Here is a 17,985-nt window from a genome sequence, read left to right on the forward strand (position 1 = left end):
ATCCTGCAGTGAATAAAAGTCCCCTTCCTCAAGGGGGGACACTTTAGAAGGGAAAATGAATATCCCAAAAGAATTTTTTAGAAGAATATTAAACAGGATGATGGGACAGAGAAGTGATTGGCAGGGGGCTCTTTTATTTCTGGGGAGTATCAGGGAAGGATTGCCAAGGAGGTGACATCTGAGCTGAGCCCAGGAGAGTAAGAACTGGCCGTGTGAGGATCTGGGAGGAAAGAGTGACGGGCCGAGATCCCCTCACTGGGCTCCATCAACACAAAGTGATGTTTCTGAAGGACCCTGCCCTTCGGAGCCCCTGCAGCGGTTGGCATGAGGACCTCTTAAGCAACAAGACAAAGGACTGAACTGAAACTATTAAATTCACTGCTAAGATATAGAAAATAGATTTCACAACACAAAGCCAAACAATCTTAAGTTTGGCCGAATTTGGCTTCATTGTGGTAACATTTGGCCAAGTACGTGGGCTGTAGTCCACCTGCACCCCCTTTCTCTTGTGCACCCCAGCTTTGCCTGAGCCTGGGCCTTGAGGGCATTTCAGACCCCTAGCTTAGGGCTTGGCAGTCGAACCACAAATCGTACTGGCATGTCAGCTGGGGTGCAGTCAGGAACACAGCAGGTCACTGGATAGAAACAAACATAGAGGAAAACACAGGCAGAACACCCTTGGACATAAATCACAGCAATATAGTTTTTCAACCAGCTCCTGAAGTAATGGAAATAAAAGCAAAAATAAACAAATGGGATCTAATTAAAAGCTTTTGCAGAGCTAAGGATACCATCAACAAAATGAAAAGACAACTTACAGAATGGGAGAAAGTATTTGCAAATGATGCAACCAACAAGGGATTAATTTCCAAAATATACAAACAGCTCACGCATCTTAATAGCAAAAAAACAAGCAGTCCAATAAAAAAACAGGCAGAAGACCTAAACAGATATTTCCCCAAAGAAGGCAAACAGATGGCCAACAAGTACGTGAAAAGATCCTCAGCATCACTAATTGTTAGAGAAATACAAATCAAAACCACAATGAGACATCTCCTCACACCAGCCAGAATGGCCACCATTAAAAAGTCCACAGATGACACATGCAGGAGAGGGTGTGGAAAAAAGGAACCCTCCCTACACTGTTGGTGGGAATGTAAATTGGTGCAGCCACTATGGAGGATAGTATGGAGATTCCTTAGAAAACTAAAAATAGATTTACCATTTGGTCCAGCAATCTCACTCCTGGGCGTATGTCTGAAGAAAAATACAATTCAAAAGGACACATGCACCCCAATATTCATAGCAGCACTATTTACAACAGCCAAGACATTGAAACAACCCAAATGTCCATCAACAGATGACTGGATAAAGAAAACACACACACACACACGACTACTACTCAATCATAAAAAAGAAAGAATCAAATAATGCCATTTGCAGCAACATGGATGGACCTGGAGATTGTCATTCTAAGTAAAATAAGCCAGAAAGAGAAAGAAAAATACCATTTGATATTGCTTACATGTGAAATCTAAAAAAGACACAAATGAACTACTTATTATTTATAACTTAGATGGCTGATTTCTTTTTTTTTAACATTTTTTATTGAGTTACAGTCATTTTACATGGCTGATTTCTTGAATATGTGTAAGCACATTTGACTGTCCTTTATGATTGGATTACTGCATTCTGTTGATTCTTATTTTGTGGTTGGCTTTATTTCTTTGGTAACTATTTAAGTTTAAAAAGTTAAATCTCTAAACTGTTCTTAGAAACAATGAACAGTACATACATGTAAATTTTAAATGGTTTTCTCTCTCAAAAAAATAAAAGAAAAAGAAAAAAAAAACTTAATACAGGGACCTAAGCATAAAAGACCAAATGTGGCAAACCATAACGAGATGCTACCTTACACCCATTAGGATGGCTGTAATGAAAAACAAAAAACAGAAGATAAGTGTAGGCGAGGATGAGAAACTGGCAACTTGGAATGATGCAGGCACTGTGGAAAACAGTATGGCGGTTCCGCAAAAAATTAAAAACAGTACCTCAAGACATTTTTAAAATTAAAAATAGAACTACCATGGGATCCAGCAAGTCCACTTTTGGGTATATACGCACAGAAGAACTGAAATCAGGGACTACAGATATTTGCACCCCCGTGTTCATAGCAGTATTATTCATAATAGCCAAAAGGAGGAAACAACCCTTGTCCGTCAGCAGGTAAATCTATAAACAAAGTGTGTGTGTACACACACACACACACACACACACGGAATATTATTCAGCCAATAAAAGGAAGGAAATCCTGACACATGCTATGACATGGATGGATATCAATGACATTGTGCTAAGTGAAACCAGCCAGTTACAAAAAGATGAATACTGTATGATTCCACTTATAGGAGGTCCCGAGTACCATCAAATTCCTAGAGATGGAAAGTAGGACGGTGGGTGCCAGGGGCTGGGGGAGGGGGAGGGGGAGGGGGAGTTGGTGCTGAGCCCAGACTTGCAGTTCTGCAAGACCAAAGAGCTGGATAGATGGGGGTGATGGCCGCACAACAATATGAATGTGTTTAATGCCACCTGACTGCACACTGAAACACGGTTAAGATGGTAAAGTTTATTGACCATAATAGAAAATAATGCTAAATAATAATAATTTTTTAAAAAAGGCCAAGTGAGGGACTATGAAGTATCCAGAAGAACAGCAGAGGAAGGGGTGGCTTTACTGGAGCCTGGGAGCTGTGGGAGCCTGGGAGGAGACCCGTCAAGAGCAGAGAGCGAAGAGAAAAACTCCGGCTTCCCCCGTCTTCCAGGCCCCCCTCCCGCCAGCGCCCCCCATAGGCTGAACTCAGCAGGACCTGGGAAACGGGGTCCCTGCCTTACAGGCTGGACTGAGGGAGGGCAGGGGGTATCCAGGAGCAGGGGACCCGGAGTGTCAGGGCAGCAGGTGGGAAAGAACACCCGCTGGTTCAGGCTGCCTGTGCTGAGTTGAGTGACCTTGGGCCCATCAGAGCCTCAGTTTCCCCAACAGAAAATGAGGCCAAAGCTGATCCCCCCAACACTGTGGGCTCCGTGGGCGTTGGGCGCTGTGGTCACTGTTATCTTCCCTGTGTCCACAGGGTGGCACTTCCTTCCTTCCTTCCGCCTTTTGTCTTGGGAAGGTTCCAAAACGCCTCTGGGGGCGAAAGCTGAGCAGACCGCACAGGAAGTGGCCGGGGCTGGCTCGATAATTGGTTGATTGACTGACTCCATGCTCAGCCGTGTGGCTAACGGGACAAATGAGCCTGAATGGCCGGGCACACGGGAGGGGCCTGGAGGTGGCTGAGGGCGCCCAGGGGAGGGTGGGCAGGACTGGGGGTGGTCCCTGGGCTGAGGGAGTGCCTGGGAGAGGCTGGAGGTGATGGAAATTTCTGGTCTCTGGCCTGGGCAGTTTTCTGTGAAGGGAGTAAGTAGTTCTTGAAATTCTTCCTCAGGCGCCCCCACGTCGGCACTGAGTATGACACAGACACGCGGGATGAGAGCTTTGGGACAAATAAGAGCAAATGCTACTTGGGGATTAACTCTTCTGGTCCTCGAGGTGGCCACCTAAGGAGGGGGCAGGCCCAGAGCCATTTCACAGATGGGCAAGGGGAGACTGGGGTCACTGGCTCAGCTCCTTCGGCTCCTGATGAGACCCTGACGCCCTCCCTTTGCGTTTCTCCACCAGCAGCCCGAGGGGTGGAGGGGGTGTGACGTCTCTGGACTCACACGGGGTCCCCTAGGGAAGGGTGTGGATGTCACCTGGGTAAGATGCACCAGGCAGCTGGCCGGCCACTTGGAGCTAGTCTGTGGGCTCGGCACTCCCAGAGGGATGGGGGGCAGATTGGAGTTTGGGGGCTGCCATCCCCAAGGACAAGGCGAGGGCAGGCAGCCCTGAGAGCCCCCTCTCCGCGGGCTGGACAGCTCTGGCCTGGACCGGCTGGGTGGTGGGAGGAAGCTGCTCCCCCAAGCCTGACGCCCTAACTCGTGTCCTCTGCTGCCTCCCGCTCCGGCCCCCACCCCGGCATCCGAAACCACAGCTGCCTGTGGTGAGTCAGGCTGGAGCCTGAGGGGCTGAGCCCAGGTCCCAGGGAGGGAAGGAAGGAGGGGGGAGGGGTGTTCCCAATGCTGGTCCCTCCCCCACAGTGGGGGTCAGTGCCCTCCTGCTCCCCCAGGAAGTGACTTCCCTCAATGATGAAGGGAGGAGAGAGCCGGCTAAGTGTTGTGAGTATGCGCACTGGTCACGTCACCCACCCCACTGAGCAGGGCCGTGAATTGGGGGGGAGTGGAGGCCGGTCAGGGAACAGCCCCCAGGACTCCTGGGTCCAGTCCAGCCTCCCCTCCAGGCAGCTCAGGTTTCAGCACTGATTTCTGCCCTCAGTGGAGGGGCTCCACCCTCCCCAGCACAGCTGCTCTGCTTACCCCTGCCTCCGCTCCCACACTTGCGCCAGGGATGGAGGCAGGGAGCTTGGGGGTTGACAATGAGACCAGCCCCCTAATCGGCTGGCCTTCTGCACCATGACCTGTGTCAAGAGACCAACATCAGGCTCCTCTTTCCCAAGCCCCAACTCTGGGCCCCTCCTGGAATCTGAAAATCCTCCCTGTGCCTCACTTGTGGACTGCAGGCCTGGCGTGATCCAGCCCCATGGCTGCATGGTTCCCTCAACCCTGGCCTCTTTGCTGTCCCTGAACACCCGCCTTTGCACTTGCTGTTCCTTCTGCATGGATCACTGTCTCCACACTTTTGTTCCCTAGGAGCTCAGGTCTGTCTGGGCTCAAATGACTCCTCCTCCCCTGAAACAGTGACAGCTATACACTAACTGAGATGAACTCAATCGTAGGTCGGGGTTAAGAGCACAAGCTGTGAATCTTCATTAGCTGCGAAAACTTCCACAAATAGCTTGCTGTCTCTGTGGCTCAGTTTCGTCACCTGTAAGGACACACGGAGCCAGCACAGCACCTGCTCAAGACCTCCACTGGAGTGTGGCTTCCTGGAAGGGGGCCTGGCAGTTCACAGAAGCCCAGGGTACACTTTTGACTCAGTTGGGGAGGCCACCAGGAGGTCCTGGGGCCTCCCTGAGGGTGAACCAAATACCATAGTGTCAATGCCCTGGGGCCAGTCCTCCCAGCCTTGGCCCACCAAGCTTTATGGGGGTCCAGCTTCTCGACCCCACATACCCTTGGCAATATCCCCCAGGAACACCAATTATAAGCCAGGTTGGGTGGGTATGTGGATATCTGACCCACAATCACTGATCAGTAGTGACTTTAAGCGTCTAGACCTCAACCTGCTCCACTGCCCCATAGGGCTCCACTTTCTAGCTGGGTGACCTTGGATGAGGGGCAGGCACTTAGGCCATTTCTCATCTGAAAAGCCACAATGTTCCTCCAGAGACCCTGGGGCCCCACTGCCAGGTTCAGCTTCCCAGGGTGTCACTATCCTGTGACCATGCTGTGCCTCAGTTTCCCCACCTGTAAAATGGATACTACTGACCAACTTGGGATGGCGCTGGCCTGAGGAGGTGGAGGAGGAGGAACGAGGTGGGGTGTGGCGTCAAGTCAGTTCTGCGGGCACACGGCTCCAGTTCCCCACTCCCTGGTCTGGGGACTCATCCTGCTCCCACCTCCATGGGGCTTGGCCAGGGGCTCAGTGTGTCTCTGGCTGGCCTCCAAAATTCGGGAAAGAGCTGGTGGCTGCCAATGTGCCGGCTCTCAGAGGGAGAACGGGCAGGGGGAAGGCAGGGTGTGGGCTGGAGGCCGTGGACCGAGGCTGTCCGGGCGTCCGGCCAGCACCAGGCAGTGAGTCAGGGCCCAGGCATGCGGAGGGCCAGGGCCTCTCCCGGCCCCTGTGAGCTCAGGCACCTCCCTGAGCCTGCCTGCCGAGGCCCCACGGGGCTGCGTTCCTCACCCACTTGCTCACTCCCTGGGCCTGTCATGGGGGCTGCTTGGGGAGACAGGGACACAGGAGCCTGGGTTCATGCAGCCTCCCTCAAGTGACCTTCCTCTTCTTGGGGAAACAGCTCTAGGCAGGCAACGCCTCTTGGGCCCCTCCCAGAACAAAGTGGGGTGCCTGCTTGGGTTGGGAAGCCGGCCCAGGGCACAGATAAGTGCGCCTGCCCCCCAGCACCTGCATTCTCTCCCAGGACCCTGTGCCCGTAAGTCTGTTTAACTACAGGGAAACAAGTCTCTCCACTCCCAGTCCCCCAGGACCCGTGGCTGGGCTGGATCTACTCAGGGCGGGAGGCCTCCTGGCACCTTCACTCATGCAGGGGAACAGGTGCAGTCCAGCTGTGTCAGCAGGAACAGCCACCAGGGTGACAGCGGCTCCTTCCCTGGCCTTGGCTGAAGACTGGTTCCTGGCTGAGGCTGCAAGTCCTGAGTGGTCCCCCAGGGCTGTCACAACAGGGGTGAGCTCCTGACATCTGGAGGGCGGAGGCAGGGGTGATGCCACCTGTCCCACCATGTCCAGGACAGCCCCCTCCGGAGAGAGTGACCTGGTCCCAGGCTGAGGCAGGAAAACCCTGGTCCAGGTCCAGTCTTTCGCCCTTCGGAGGCCAAGGGTACAAATGAAGGGCTCTGCTTCTTTTTTACATCATAAAAAACTCCGCCAACTTTGAAAGTGAAAACAGCCCAGGAGGGCTTATGTGAACATTTCCTTGAGTATCTAAAGCCAGGCCCTCGGCACGAAGGCAGGGCCTCTGAAGTTCTTCTGGGAATCTTTCTCTGTGAGCTGAGTGGCCTGGGGTTTCTTACATTTCAGGGAAACCAACAACCCCCTTTTTTGGGTCTATTTCCTGGAGCCCGACAGGTAGGACTCCTTGACCTAGTCCTCCGAGGGTCACCGGAAGGGACTGTTTTTAGTGCCCACTTAATGTACTCAGGTGCTGCTAGAACTTAATGTTACCTCTGCCTAGAGTGTTCCTCTCTGATTAAGAAATACTCATTGTACGTATTGTAAACAATTAAGTCATACAGGGGTGCACAAAACCCAGAGGTTCATGTAACTAACAAATCTACTGGCTTCAGGCAAAGCTGTATCCAGGAGGTACCTGATATCAAAGCGACCCTTCTCACTCTCTACCCCCAGGCAGGCTGGCAGACAAGCTCCCCACTCTTAGTAGTACCTCAGTCACTGAGGATGGGGGTTAGGTGAGCACACTGATTGGCTAGCTCAGGCCTGGGCTGCATGCTGAATCAGTTAGGATTTACTTTAGCTGTTTGTGATAGAAAAACCAAAGTAACAATCCCTCACCCCCAAAGTCCAGGATAGTTACCTGGCTCCATCATCAGGGAATCAAGCTCCTATCATACCTAGAGGATTGCAGCCTTCAAGCGTGGCAACATAGCTGCCAGGGCTCCAGCCACCACATTCAAATTCCAGAAGACAGAGGGGAGGGGAAAGGGTACATGCCCTTGCCTTTTAAGGATCTTCCTACAAGTCTCACACAACACTTCCTTTTATACTTCACTGTCCGAAACTTAGCTGCAAGGGAGGCTGGGAAATGTTGTGTTTTGACCTGGCAGCTAAAAGGATTCCCTTACTAAGGGTGCAGGGGAGAATGGCTACTAGGGAGGCAACCAGTGGTCTCTGACACACAGCCCATCCTGGAGCAGGGATGGGTCCATGTACATCCCATAATGTAATCTCTTCACGATTGACTCATCCCTTCAAGTTTCAGCACAAACACTGCCCCCATCCTCTGGGAAGCAGACCCCCTCCCCAGCCAGGGCCCCACAGCACTGTGGACTCTCTCTAGCTCAAGGGTGGCATCTGATCACTTTTGACTCCTCCCCTGGCTGAAGGGATCTGTCACCTTCATCTTGTCTTGGGTACCCAGCACAGTTCTGGGCACACATTGGCACTCAGAGTGGGAACTCGGAATGAATAAGAACCAAACTTGAATAACAGATGACAAAGACCTGGAATTTGTCATCGGATACTGCAGTGCCATTTGCACGTGTGGTCAAGATGTGAAGTCACAGGCCTTATATGGTTCAGTCAGTCTCTGATTACCTAGCCAAGGCCAGTCTAGCATCTGAGGCCAAAAATCAAGATGGGGGAAAGGGAAGTCCAGTAAAAAAAAAAAAAAAAAAGTCATTTATGTGTAAACATTTAATTTTAAGCTGATCTCACCACTGAGGCACTGACCACCCACCACGGCTGACTCTCACTGTGTGGGATTATAAGACACAGTCCAAGAGGCTTCTCTCTACCACTCCGTGTCCACCAAGCTCCAGAGATAGTCGCTGATGAATTTCTTGGACAGCTGGGTGCTGTCCAGGTGGATGGGCTGGGCGACGCTGGGGCCGTGATGTACTTAGGGCATGATGTAAGGAAACCTGGCACACACAGCCCTCCCCCTCGACAAAAGGGTACTGGCTTTACATTTTTACTATGAAGCTATTTAGAGACTGAAACACATTTTCATGAACAAAAAGTAAAATTCTGATCACGCACTGCCCTTTAAGAAAAACTGTGGTAAAATACATATAACACTATATAGTTAACATCTTAAACATTTTAGTGTCCATTTCAGTGGCATTAAGCACATTCACATTGCTGCGCAACCATCACCACCATCCACCTCCAGGACTCTTTTCATCTTGTGAAACAGAAACTCTGTCCCCATTAAACACTGCCTCCCCCTCTGCCTCCCCCAGACCCTGATAACCACAGTCCTACTTTGTCTCCAGGAATCTGACTCCCCTACGGACCTCATGTAGGTGGAATCACACAGTACTGACTTCTTCGGTCTGGCTTATTTCACTCAGCATATTATGTTCCGGGTTCACCCATGTAAGAGAGTATGGGCCAGATTTCTTTCCTTTTTAAGAGTGAATAATATTCCATTATATGGATGGACCACATTCTGTTTATCTGGTCATTTGCTGATGGACACTGGGGCTACGTCCACCTTTTGGCAACTGTGAATGGTGCCAAACGTGGGTGAACATGGGTGTATGACCATCTGTTCAAGTTCCTGCTTTCAATTCTTTCATGTGTCTACCAGAAGTGAACTGCTGGGTCATAAGGTAATTCTGTCTAATTTTTCAGGACCTGCCATAGCGTCTGTACCATTTAACATTCCCACCAACAGTGCACAGGGTTCCACTTTCTCCACAAAGGATACTGCCTTTGATCATCCCCGGCTCACACTCATAATCCCACTCGATTTTACTAATTCGGCGATAAAGTTGAGCCACATACCTATGCAAGAAGACAAGAGAGAGAAAAGGAAGTTACTCCAGCACCAACTCCAGCAAAGAGCTGCAGGCTGTACACACACACACTCACACCGCGTCGGTGGACCTACACGGCTGAAGGGATGGTGACTGTAGTGTCTTCATCAACCTCCCTCTCCTGTCTTTCAAGATCGGCCTCGATCTCCTTGAGCTCCTCCAACTCTCTGCTGAGCTGAGTAAGGCAGGCAGTTAAGGACCCCTTGCTTTGGAAGGAGGGCTGGGCTGCCCACATGCTAACACCAACCACCTCGGGGCCGGGGCCGCTGGCTCCAAGCACCTCCCAGGCAAGGCTGGGGCCCGGTGGTTCCGCAAATGCAGGAAAGGATATAGGAGGCTGGCCTTCAAACGGGTGTCCTCCTCGCTGGCCCTCTGAAGCTCAGCTTCAAGCTGCTGCAGCTCGGTGCCACCCTGGTGCGCCTGCTCCTTTGCGTCAAGAAGGCTCTGGGCCACCTCTTTCTCCGCAGCAAGGATCTCTGCAGGATGGGGAGAAGTCTGTGCCCCTCAACTCGGGCTCCTAAGGAGAGCCTCGGACAGAGGCGGTTCATCTGCCTGTGGCCTCATCGCCCATCTATGGCCATGTTCTCACTTCTATCTGTAGCTCCCGAACCCATCACCCTATTTCCAAATGCCCACCAAAGGCACCCCCCTGGACCTGGTGTAAGTGCTTCCTATTTCACCAAATCACACTTGAATCCACCCAAAATAATAAAGTCTGGTCCTTCTTTGCATACGTCTTAATTTATGATGCCACGCTCGACTCTGTTGCCTGAGCAACCAGCCCGGGGCTCACTATCCACATCCAGTTAACCATCCTGCCTGGTGGGTCCCTCCTGCCTTGTGCAGGTCCTTTATCCCTCCAGGACCACCCAGCTGCCTCCCTGTCGTGCCCCTCCATGGTCTCTACAGTTGCCAGTCCTTTCTGCTATCTGTCTTCAGAGCTGCTGCATTAGAGCCAAATGTTGAATTACTCCCCTGCTCAGAGACCTCCCAAAGCTCCCCAGTGCCTCCAGGATAAGGTCCAGGTCTCTTTGGGCACCTTCACCATCCCTGCCAACCTCCCTTCTCCCAGCTTTTCGCCCCACCAGGTGCTTTTCCCTCCACTCTGGCTGCAAAAATGCTTCATCATTCTGCAAACATGCCACATTTTTCAATCCTGGGCCTCTGTCTGCTTGTCCTCCAAGGATGCCCCTGTGTCCCTGCTCATGGGGTACACCCATTCCCGGCCTTCAAGGCCTCCTGGGTAAAGCCCGACACTCTCCTCTCTTTCCTGGGGTGAGACTGTGCTTCCAGGACAGCCTCTATCACCCCAAACTATTTATTCCTTGTCTTTCTTCTTCGAAGCAGAGATTGCATCTTAAATTCACCACATTATTGCCAGCACCTACATAGAATAAATACATTTTGAATAAAACATCCAAAAGGATCAAAAACACCTGAAGGAGGTTGCTGTGTTCCTGCCCACAGAGTCAGAGAAACCTGCCAACTCAGAAAAGGCACAGATGAAAATGCTTCTCAAAGGGCCGCAGTTTAAGTGTTTATAAACTTTAAGTTAAATTTTAGTCAAAGTATTACATGTATATGGTTACGAAAATTTAAACACACACACACACTTGCACACACCCCTCTCTAAGTCTCTCCATCCTCTGAAGCAGCCACTTTCAACTCTTCACTGTTTTCTCTGGCACCGACCTTCATATTTCTAAATAATTTGCTTATGCTGCTATTTCTTGATTTGTCTGAGTTGGATGGTGCCTGCTGATTTCCTGTTAGGAGAGCTGAGGGCCTGGCTTTTCTTACGCAGCCTTTCTGCCCTTTCTCTACTCACCCTCCAAACAGCAACTGAGTCTCCTTGGACCCTCCCTGGGGGTGAGCTCTTCCCCATGGATATTCGTTATAAGCCGTCTTCACCGGAGTGTGTGCTAAGTGCCACGAGCGACCGGGAGCCCTAACCCCTGACGCACTTTGAGAGGCGACGAGCAGATGCCCAAAGAGGTTCAGTGACTTGTCTACAGCACCTAGCTCCGAAGCCGGGATCTGAACTCGATCCTTTTGATGCAAGCCCCAGCTCCCAGGAACACAGACTGTTGTCTCCTTGCCCCGAATCCATCTGTTCTGCTGAAATCCAGACAGGCTGGGCTATGCTGATCTCCCCAACTATCAATGGAGGGGGAATTAATGGAGGGGGAGAGGAGGAAAGAAACAAGAGGGAAGGAGGGAGGAGGGGGAGGAAAGAGCAGAAGACTCAGACCAGGGCATCCGTCATGCTTAGACTAACATCCAAACTTCTGGGGACTCACAGGTCTGGCAGGGTCTGGTTGTTGCCAACCCCAGCTTCTACTACTTTCTCTTGGGTCTCCAGGCTCCTTCTCACCTGACCTTTGTCTTTGCAGTTCCCTCTGCCAGGAACTCTCCTCCCCAGTCATCCAATGGCTAGCTCCTAGGCCATTCAAGTCTCAACCCAAACGGCACTCATAAAGTATAACTGTAAAAAGGCATTACAGCTGCCTGGCACTGAAACTGCGGTGGAAAACTAAATGACAGTTCCTCAAGAAATTAAATATCAAATTACCATCTGATCCAGCATTTCCACTTCTGGTAAAATACAAAAAAGAATTGACAGCAGGGACTCAAAGAGATATTTGTACATTCATGTTCATAGCAGCATTATTCACAATAGCCAAGGGGTGGAAGCAACCCAAGTGTCCACTGACGGATGAATGGATAAACAAAATGTGGTGAGTCCGTACAATGGAATACTGGAGAAGAATGGTGGTGATGGTTGCAGAACATTGTGAATGTACTTCATGCTACTGAACATTTAAAAAGAGTGAAAATGGTAAATCCTACATTATGTCAATTTTATCACAATAAAAACAAGTTCCTAGCCTTAAAAAAAAAAAACCCTTAAGCTGAGAAAAGCTGTAACAAGGGCCCCGCCTTTCTTCAAAGGCAGTGTTGTGCAAGGATCAACGTCCACAAATCTCACTTTGATCCATCAAGAGGTGCTATCAGCAGCCCCATTTCACAGATGAGGAAACTGAGGCTTGAGAAGGAAGCCACTGGGCTGGGACCACAGGGCTCATGAGTTAACAGCTGAAATCCTTAGCCCACCACTTTCTGACATTCATTTCTCTTGTTTATCTTCAGTCCTTGCCCCACCAGCATATCAGCTTCTCCCACCAAGGGATTATTGTCTGTTTTGTTCCCTGCTGTCACCCCGGGGCAGACACTGCCTAGACACAGCAGGTGCTCAATAAAACATCTGAACAACCTCAGCAGGAAGATGCAGACTATTGTTACAATTTTATGGGAAACAGAGGCACTGAGAGGTTAAGTAAATCACCTCAAATCTCACAGCTGGGAAGTGGGGGTACTGGGTTTCCAATCCCGTGCTTTGAGGACACATGAATCCCAATTCAAACGCCAAGTCCCCCAGCTCCTGCTCACAGAGCGCTCAGAACTGGGCCGGATCTGCGAGATCCTATATTCACTACTAAACCCCAGGAGGGTGAACTGCTGTCCTGAAGTCCATCACGAATGGCTCATTCGCCGGTCCCACGAGTTAACAGGATAGGGAATGGGGGCACACAAGAGGCCAGTTTCGCGGCCTGCCAGGCCGCCCCTCCCACCACACGGGCCCCGGCCGCGCCCACCCCGGCCTTCACCTCGCAGCCGCTGGTCCGCGCCGTCTTGCGTCTCCAGCAGCCGCTCCACCACCTGCTCGTGGCGCCCCAGCAGCCGTCGTTGCTGCGCCTCGGCGCGGTTGGCGCCCAGCAGGCTCAGCAGCCCCTGGCTCACCTCCTCCATGTCGCGGAAGGCCGCCATGACTACGCCAGAATCAATCCCGCGCAAATTTAACTGCCCCCGGTGCCCCGCCCCCTTCCCGCAGAGGACCGTTTCTATTGGGTTGACCCCACGTCAGTCATCAGTGGATGAGGTTGGCCATTTCGAGTCGAACCAGTGCGCCTGCGCCGGCTCCTCTGTCAGTATCGGCGCTGCCCAATCTGCGCAGGAAGGGGATGCCCCCCACCCCGCAAGCCTGCCTGATGCGCCTGCGCAGACTGGAAAAAACGGCTGCAAGGGCTTTCAACTTCTGCCAAGTTTCTCCTCGGGTCCTCCTGCTGCGTGCAGGGCGGGATTCTAGAGGCGAGGCAGTGAGCTGCTTATTGTGGAGCTGACGTTCTGCGGTGTGTGTGTGGGATACTTAGAGTAAACATCATACAGAAGTAAATTCTCTAAGAAGCTGCGTAGCTAAATGGAGTCTGCCACCAGATTTATTGGGTTCCAATCCCAGATTTGACAGTGTTACCCCCGGGCAAATTGCTTCATCCTTCTGTACTTCTCTTTCCAACTTAGTGAAATAAGGGTCATCAGAGTGTCTACTTAAGACGTAGCGTGAGAGTTAAATGAGGGCAGTGCCTGATACTCAGTACGTGCTATATAGGCGTTAAATAAACGCTAGAACGCTAGTGGGTGAGGTGTCTAACTCTCACCGAACATCCTGTGTACGGAGTTAAAGTAGAGGAAAGACAAAATGTTCACTTTTGTGACCTGTTCCTCAAAGGGGGTGAAGAAATCAGCTCAGCGGTCAGGACCAGCATTTTCTACAAAATACAATGGGGGAAAAAATCAGTGCATTGTGTGAAGAAAGCTAGGTATTATTTTGGGAAACAAGACTTTTGTCTACTGGGTGTGGTATTGTATTTTCCCCCAAAATGGCTACAGAAATAGTTCCAACTTTGCCACTCCCTGTCAAGAGGCAGACTCCAGTTCTTCTCTTGAACTTGGACTGAACTTTGTGCCACAAACAGATGTGGCAGAAGGGACACTGTGTGACTAGATTAGAAATGAGGATACATTTTTGCCCGATGCTGGTTCACTCTCTCAATTTTAGGTTGCTAGTGCTTGGAGCCCAGCTTCCATGTTGTGAGGAAGCCCAAGCCACATGAAGAGTCTCCCACATAAGGTCCCAGCCAGAGCCAGCATCAACCACCAGGCAAGTGAGTGAGCATTGAGATGATTGTAGCCTCCAGCCTTTGAGCCATCCCAGCTTACATCAAAAGGAGCAGAGAGAGAGCTGTTCCCAGCAAGCCCAGGTTGAACTGCAGGTTTGTGAGCATGCTCAATACTGTTGTTTAAAGCCAGTAATTTCGGGGGTAATTTGTTATGTGGCCATAACACCTGGATCACTGGATCACCTGTGAAATTTGTGTCTTGCCACAGGTTATGTAAAAAAAAATCATTGAAAGCCACTGCTCTAGTGGCAAGCCCTCCCAATAAACAAGGAAATAAATGATCGGGATCATTTTAGACCTGTCATGTGGACGATAAAGCAGGGTCATAGGAGAGTTAGGGAGGGATGACTTTAGGTTAGGTGGTCAGGGATGGACTCCCTGAGGAGGGGACAGATGAACTGGGATCTGAGTGATGGAAGACGTATTGAGAAACAAAGGACAAGGCAGAGGAAAGAGCATGTGCAAAGGCCCCTTGAGGTAGAGTAGTTTAATTTCTTTAAGGAATAGTGAGGAGGTTGGCATGGCCAGAGAGGACTGAGCAAGTGGTTTCACTGGGGTCCTGGAAGCTTTATTCTGGTACATTGGGAGGCACTGGAAGGCCTTAAGTAGGAAAGAGCTACAGAGTGGATTGGCTCCACATCTTCTGGAATCAAGAGAATTTGCCAGCAAAACTGGATGTGCAGAATGAGGAAGAGGACGATGCCTCCTGGGTGTTTGGCCCTGTTGGGTGGTGGTGGTGCTAGTGGCCAAAAGGGGCAGGAGCCAGTGGCCAGGAGCAGGTGAGGGGCTACATGAAATGGAAAGTCTGGGGACACTCCCAGTGCCTGGGGCATGGCCACATGGGACTTTCAAGAAGATGGTTGCTTGGCTATATGAGTCTGGGCTGCAAATAGAAATCCGGACATTGTCAGAGTGCAGCCACCAGATGGCCCTGGGGGTGAGTATGGAGAGAAAGAGGTCCAAGAGCCAGGTTCTGAGACCCCCACCCCACCCCAATTGCAGACTTCGGAGAAAAGAGAAGCAGCTGGTGAGACAGGAAAGGCACAGCCCAGGAGGGAGGAGAGAAACTACAACAGAGACGTTAGGAAATGTGATTTCCACTGAACACCAGAGTCTGATAGCTCCCCAACCCCAGGCCCAGAGCTTACTGCCCTGAGCTAGTTTTTGCCAAGACCCTGGGGCTGCTCATGTTTTAATATTTTACAGGGGTCACGGAGCTGGGGACACCCTTAGGGCTTATATATTTAGTCTCCCTTGGGTCACAGATTCCTTTGAAATCTTTTTTTTTAAGCTTTTCTTTCTGTTGTTTTTTTTAATTGAATGTACTGGGGATTGCACCCAGGACCTCAAGCATGCTAAACTCATGCTCTACCACTGAGCTCTACCCTCTGCCCCCGACCTTGAGATCTAATGAAAGCAATGGGAGAGAATCTTCCTTGAAAAACGTACCCAACATCCACACATTTTTGGAATTTGTAGAGTTTGGGGGTTCAGGACCCCAGAAGGCCATCCTCAGATTTTCAGATTAAGAAGCCCCCTGGTCCGGCCTGAGAGTGGCTAGCAGATGTCAAAGTGGTTGGGTACGAAGCTGGGTCCCCGGAATCAGCACTTACATCATCACTCACCCTCCTGATGGCTGAGCATCTGATGCTGAGATTGCTCTGTCACCATTGGCTGTGTGACCTTTGGTAGCAGGCTCACCGTCTCTGTGCCTAAAGGCAGTGGGTTAACGTACAATGCTGAGTAAAATGAGGAGATAAGACCATAGGTTCAGTTTCTGGCTCTGCAGTTTTTAACCTGTGACCTTGGCAAGTTCTTACCTTTCTAAGCCATGGGCTAATGATAGCTCTCTTATCAGCTGGGGTAGGATGTTCCCGTTATAGGCCGTCCCGATTTCACAACCACAGCCTGATATATAAATGCTCCCTTCCAAAAGGCCACTTACCTCTTTTCCAAAAAACAAAGCAAAAACCACTCCCAGCCATTAGGATGGCTACTAATTTTTTTTTAATCAGAAAATAACAATTGTTGGTGAGGAGGTGGAGAAACTGGTTGGTGGGAATGGAAATTGGTACAGCTGCTACGGAAAAGAACACAGCTGTAACTTAAAATACTAAAAATAGAAGGGCCGTATGACCCCACAATTTTACTTCTAGGTATAGACCCCCAACATTGAAAGCTGGGACTTGAAGAGATATTTGTACACCCAGCATTATTTACAACAGCCAAAAGGTGGAAGCAACCAAGTGTCCATTGATGGATGAATGGATAAACAAATGCAAACAGTGAAATGTTACTCAATCTTTTTCTAAAAAATTTTCCTTTTTCATATATTTTTATTGTATTAATCATTATTTTCCCCCCTTAATGGAGCTACCCAGGATCCTGTGCATGCCAAGCACACACACTACCACTGAGCTATACCCCCACCCCCTATTCAGTCTTTTTTTAAGTTAGGAAATACTGCCATATTGTACAACATGGATGGATCTTGAGGATATTATGCTAAGTGAAATAAGCCAGTCACAAAAAGACAAATACTGCAGGATTCCACTTACAAGAGGTCCCTAGAGGAGTCAAATTCATAGAGATGAAGAGTAGAATGGTGGCTGCCATCAGTGGGGGTGGGTGGGGGTGTTGAAGAGTTAATGTTTAATGAGGACAGAGTTTCACTTTGGGAAGATGAAAAGAGTTCTGGAGGTCGATGGTGGTGATGATTGCACAACAATGTGAATGTACCTAATGCCACTGAACTTCACAGTTAAAAATAGTTTTGGGGGGAGGGTATAGCTCAGTGGTAGAGCACGTGCTTAGCATGCAAGAGGTCCTGGGTTCATTTCCCAGTACCTCCATTGAAAGAATAAAAAAAATAGTTTTGACGGTAAATGTTTTGTTATGTATATTTTGCCACAAAAATAAACATAGCTATATTTTTAAAAACCAAAGCGAGACACAGAGTTAAGGGAGTGGCGAATGGGGTCTTAAGCCTGAGCTGAACAAGGTCACAAAGATGACGAAACGGTCCTGGGTAATTGCTTGTGAGAAACAATTTCTTTTGGGGGCGGTAATTAGATTTTATTTTAATGCTAAGCACGTGCTCTACCACTGAGATACACCCTCCCCTGAGAAACAATTTTTTAAAAATTTTTCAAAAGGCCCTTTCTTGGGTTACAAACCCTTCTGGAAAACTGACAAGATCAGTGGAACTTCTGCTCAGAAATATACAACTTCACATAAAATGTTGGGGACTTCCTACACCGTCTGAAAATGCCCCATTATCTCCTGGTTGAACAGTCTGGAGGAAAAACCAAGGAAGTGATAATCAAGAGAGCAATCATCCATCATCGGCTACCCTTGAGGGGAGAGGGGAGAGTGGCCCGGGGCCTCGGTGGGGCGGAGGGTGCCTGAGGATGCTCCACTCCCTGTCCTGGTGCTGGTGACGTGGAAAGGTTCACTTTCCAAAAATCCATGGAGCTGGCGGGTGAGGTAGCTCAGTGGTAGAGTGCTTGCTTAGCATGCATAGGGTCCTGGGTTCAATCCCCAGCACCTCCATTAAAAAAGCCTAAATAAACCTAATTACCTCCCCGCTCCAAAACAAAATCAAAAAAACTCAAAACAAACAAACCATGGAGCTGTATACTTTTGTACATGACTTGTACACAAAATGTCTATGATACCTCAATAAAAAATACAACAGCAA

At 49.9% G+C, this 17,985-nt stretch overlaps 1 protein-coding gene across 1 annotated transcript; it reads right to left on the reverse strand.

Annotated features, from left to right (window-relative positions):
- Positions 1 to 8,122: 8,122 nt before the first annotated feature.
- On the reverse strand, positions 8,123 to 13,140 carry SPC24 (SPC24 component of NDC80 kinetochore complex). Its single transcript, XM_031689795.2, has 5 exons — positions 12,936 to 13,140; positions 9,599 to 9,743; positions 9,342 to 9,446; positions 9,159 to 9,235; positions 8,123 to 8,344 (listed from the first exon to the last, which is right to left on the reverse strand). The coding sequence occupies exons 1-5, from the start codon at positions 13,093 to 13,095 to the stop codon at positions 8,238 to 8,240; spliced, it is 594 nt and encodes a 197-aa protein (XP_031545655.2). The 5' UTR covers positions 13,096 to 13,140; the 3' UTR covers positions 8,123 to 8,237.
- Positions 13,141 to 17,985: the final 4,845 nt, after the last annotated feature.

The sequence above is a fragment of the Vicugna pacos genome, chromosome 22, assembly GCF_048564905.1.
Source record: "Vicugna pacos chromosome 22, VicPac4, whole genome shotgun sequence".
Lineage (NCBI taxonomy): Eukaryota > Metazoa > Chordata > Mammalia > Artiodactyla > Camelidae > Vicugna > Vicugna pacos.

Bases quoted from the DNA above. Each gene is read 5' to 3' on its own strand.
- SPC24 (XM_031689795.2), bottom strand. From the start codon at position 13,095: ATGGCGGCCTTCCGCGACATGGAGGAGGTGAGCCAGGGGCTGCTGAGC. The intron at 9,744-12,935 runs GTGAAGGCCGGG...CCCATCCTGCAG, and splicing joins CGCGGACCAGCGGCTGCGAG to AGATCCTTGCTGCGGAGAAA. The intron at 8,345-9,158 runs GTATCCTTTGTG...TCATGCCCTAAG, and splicing joins GCCGGGGATGATCAAAGGCA to TACATCACGGCCCCAGCGTC.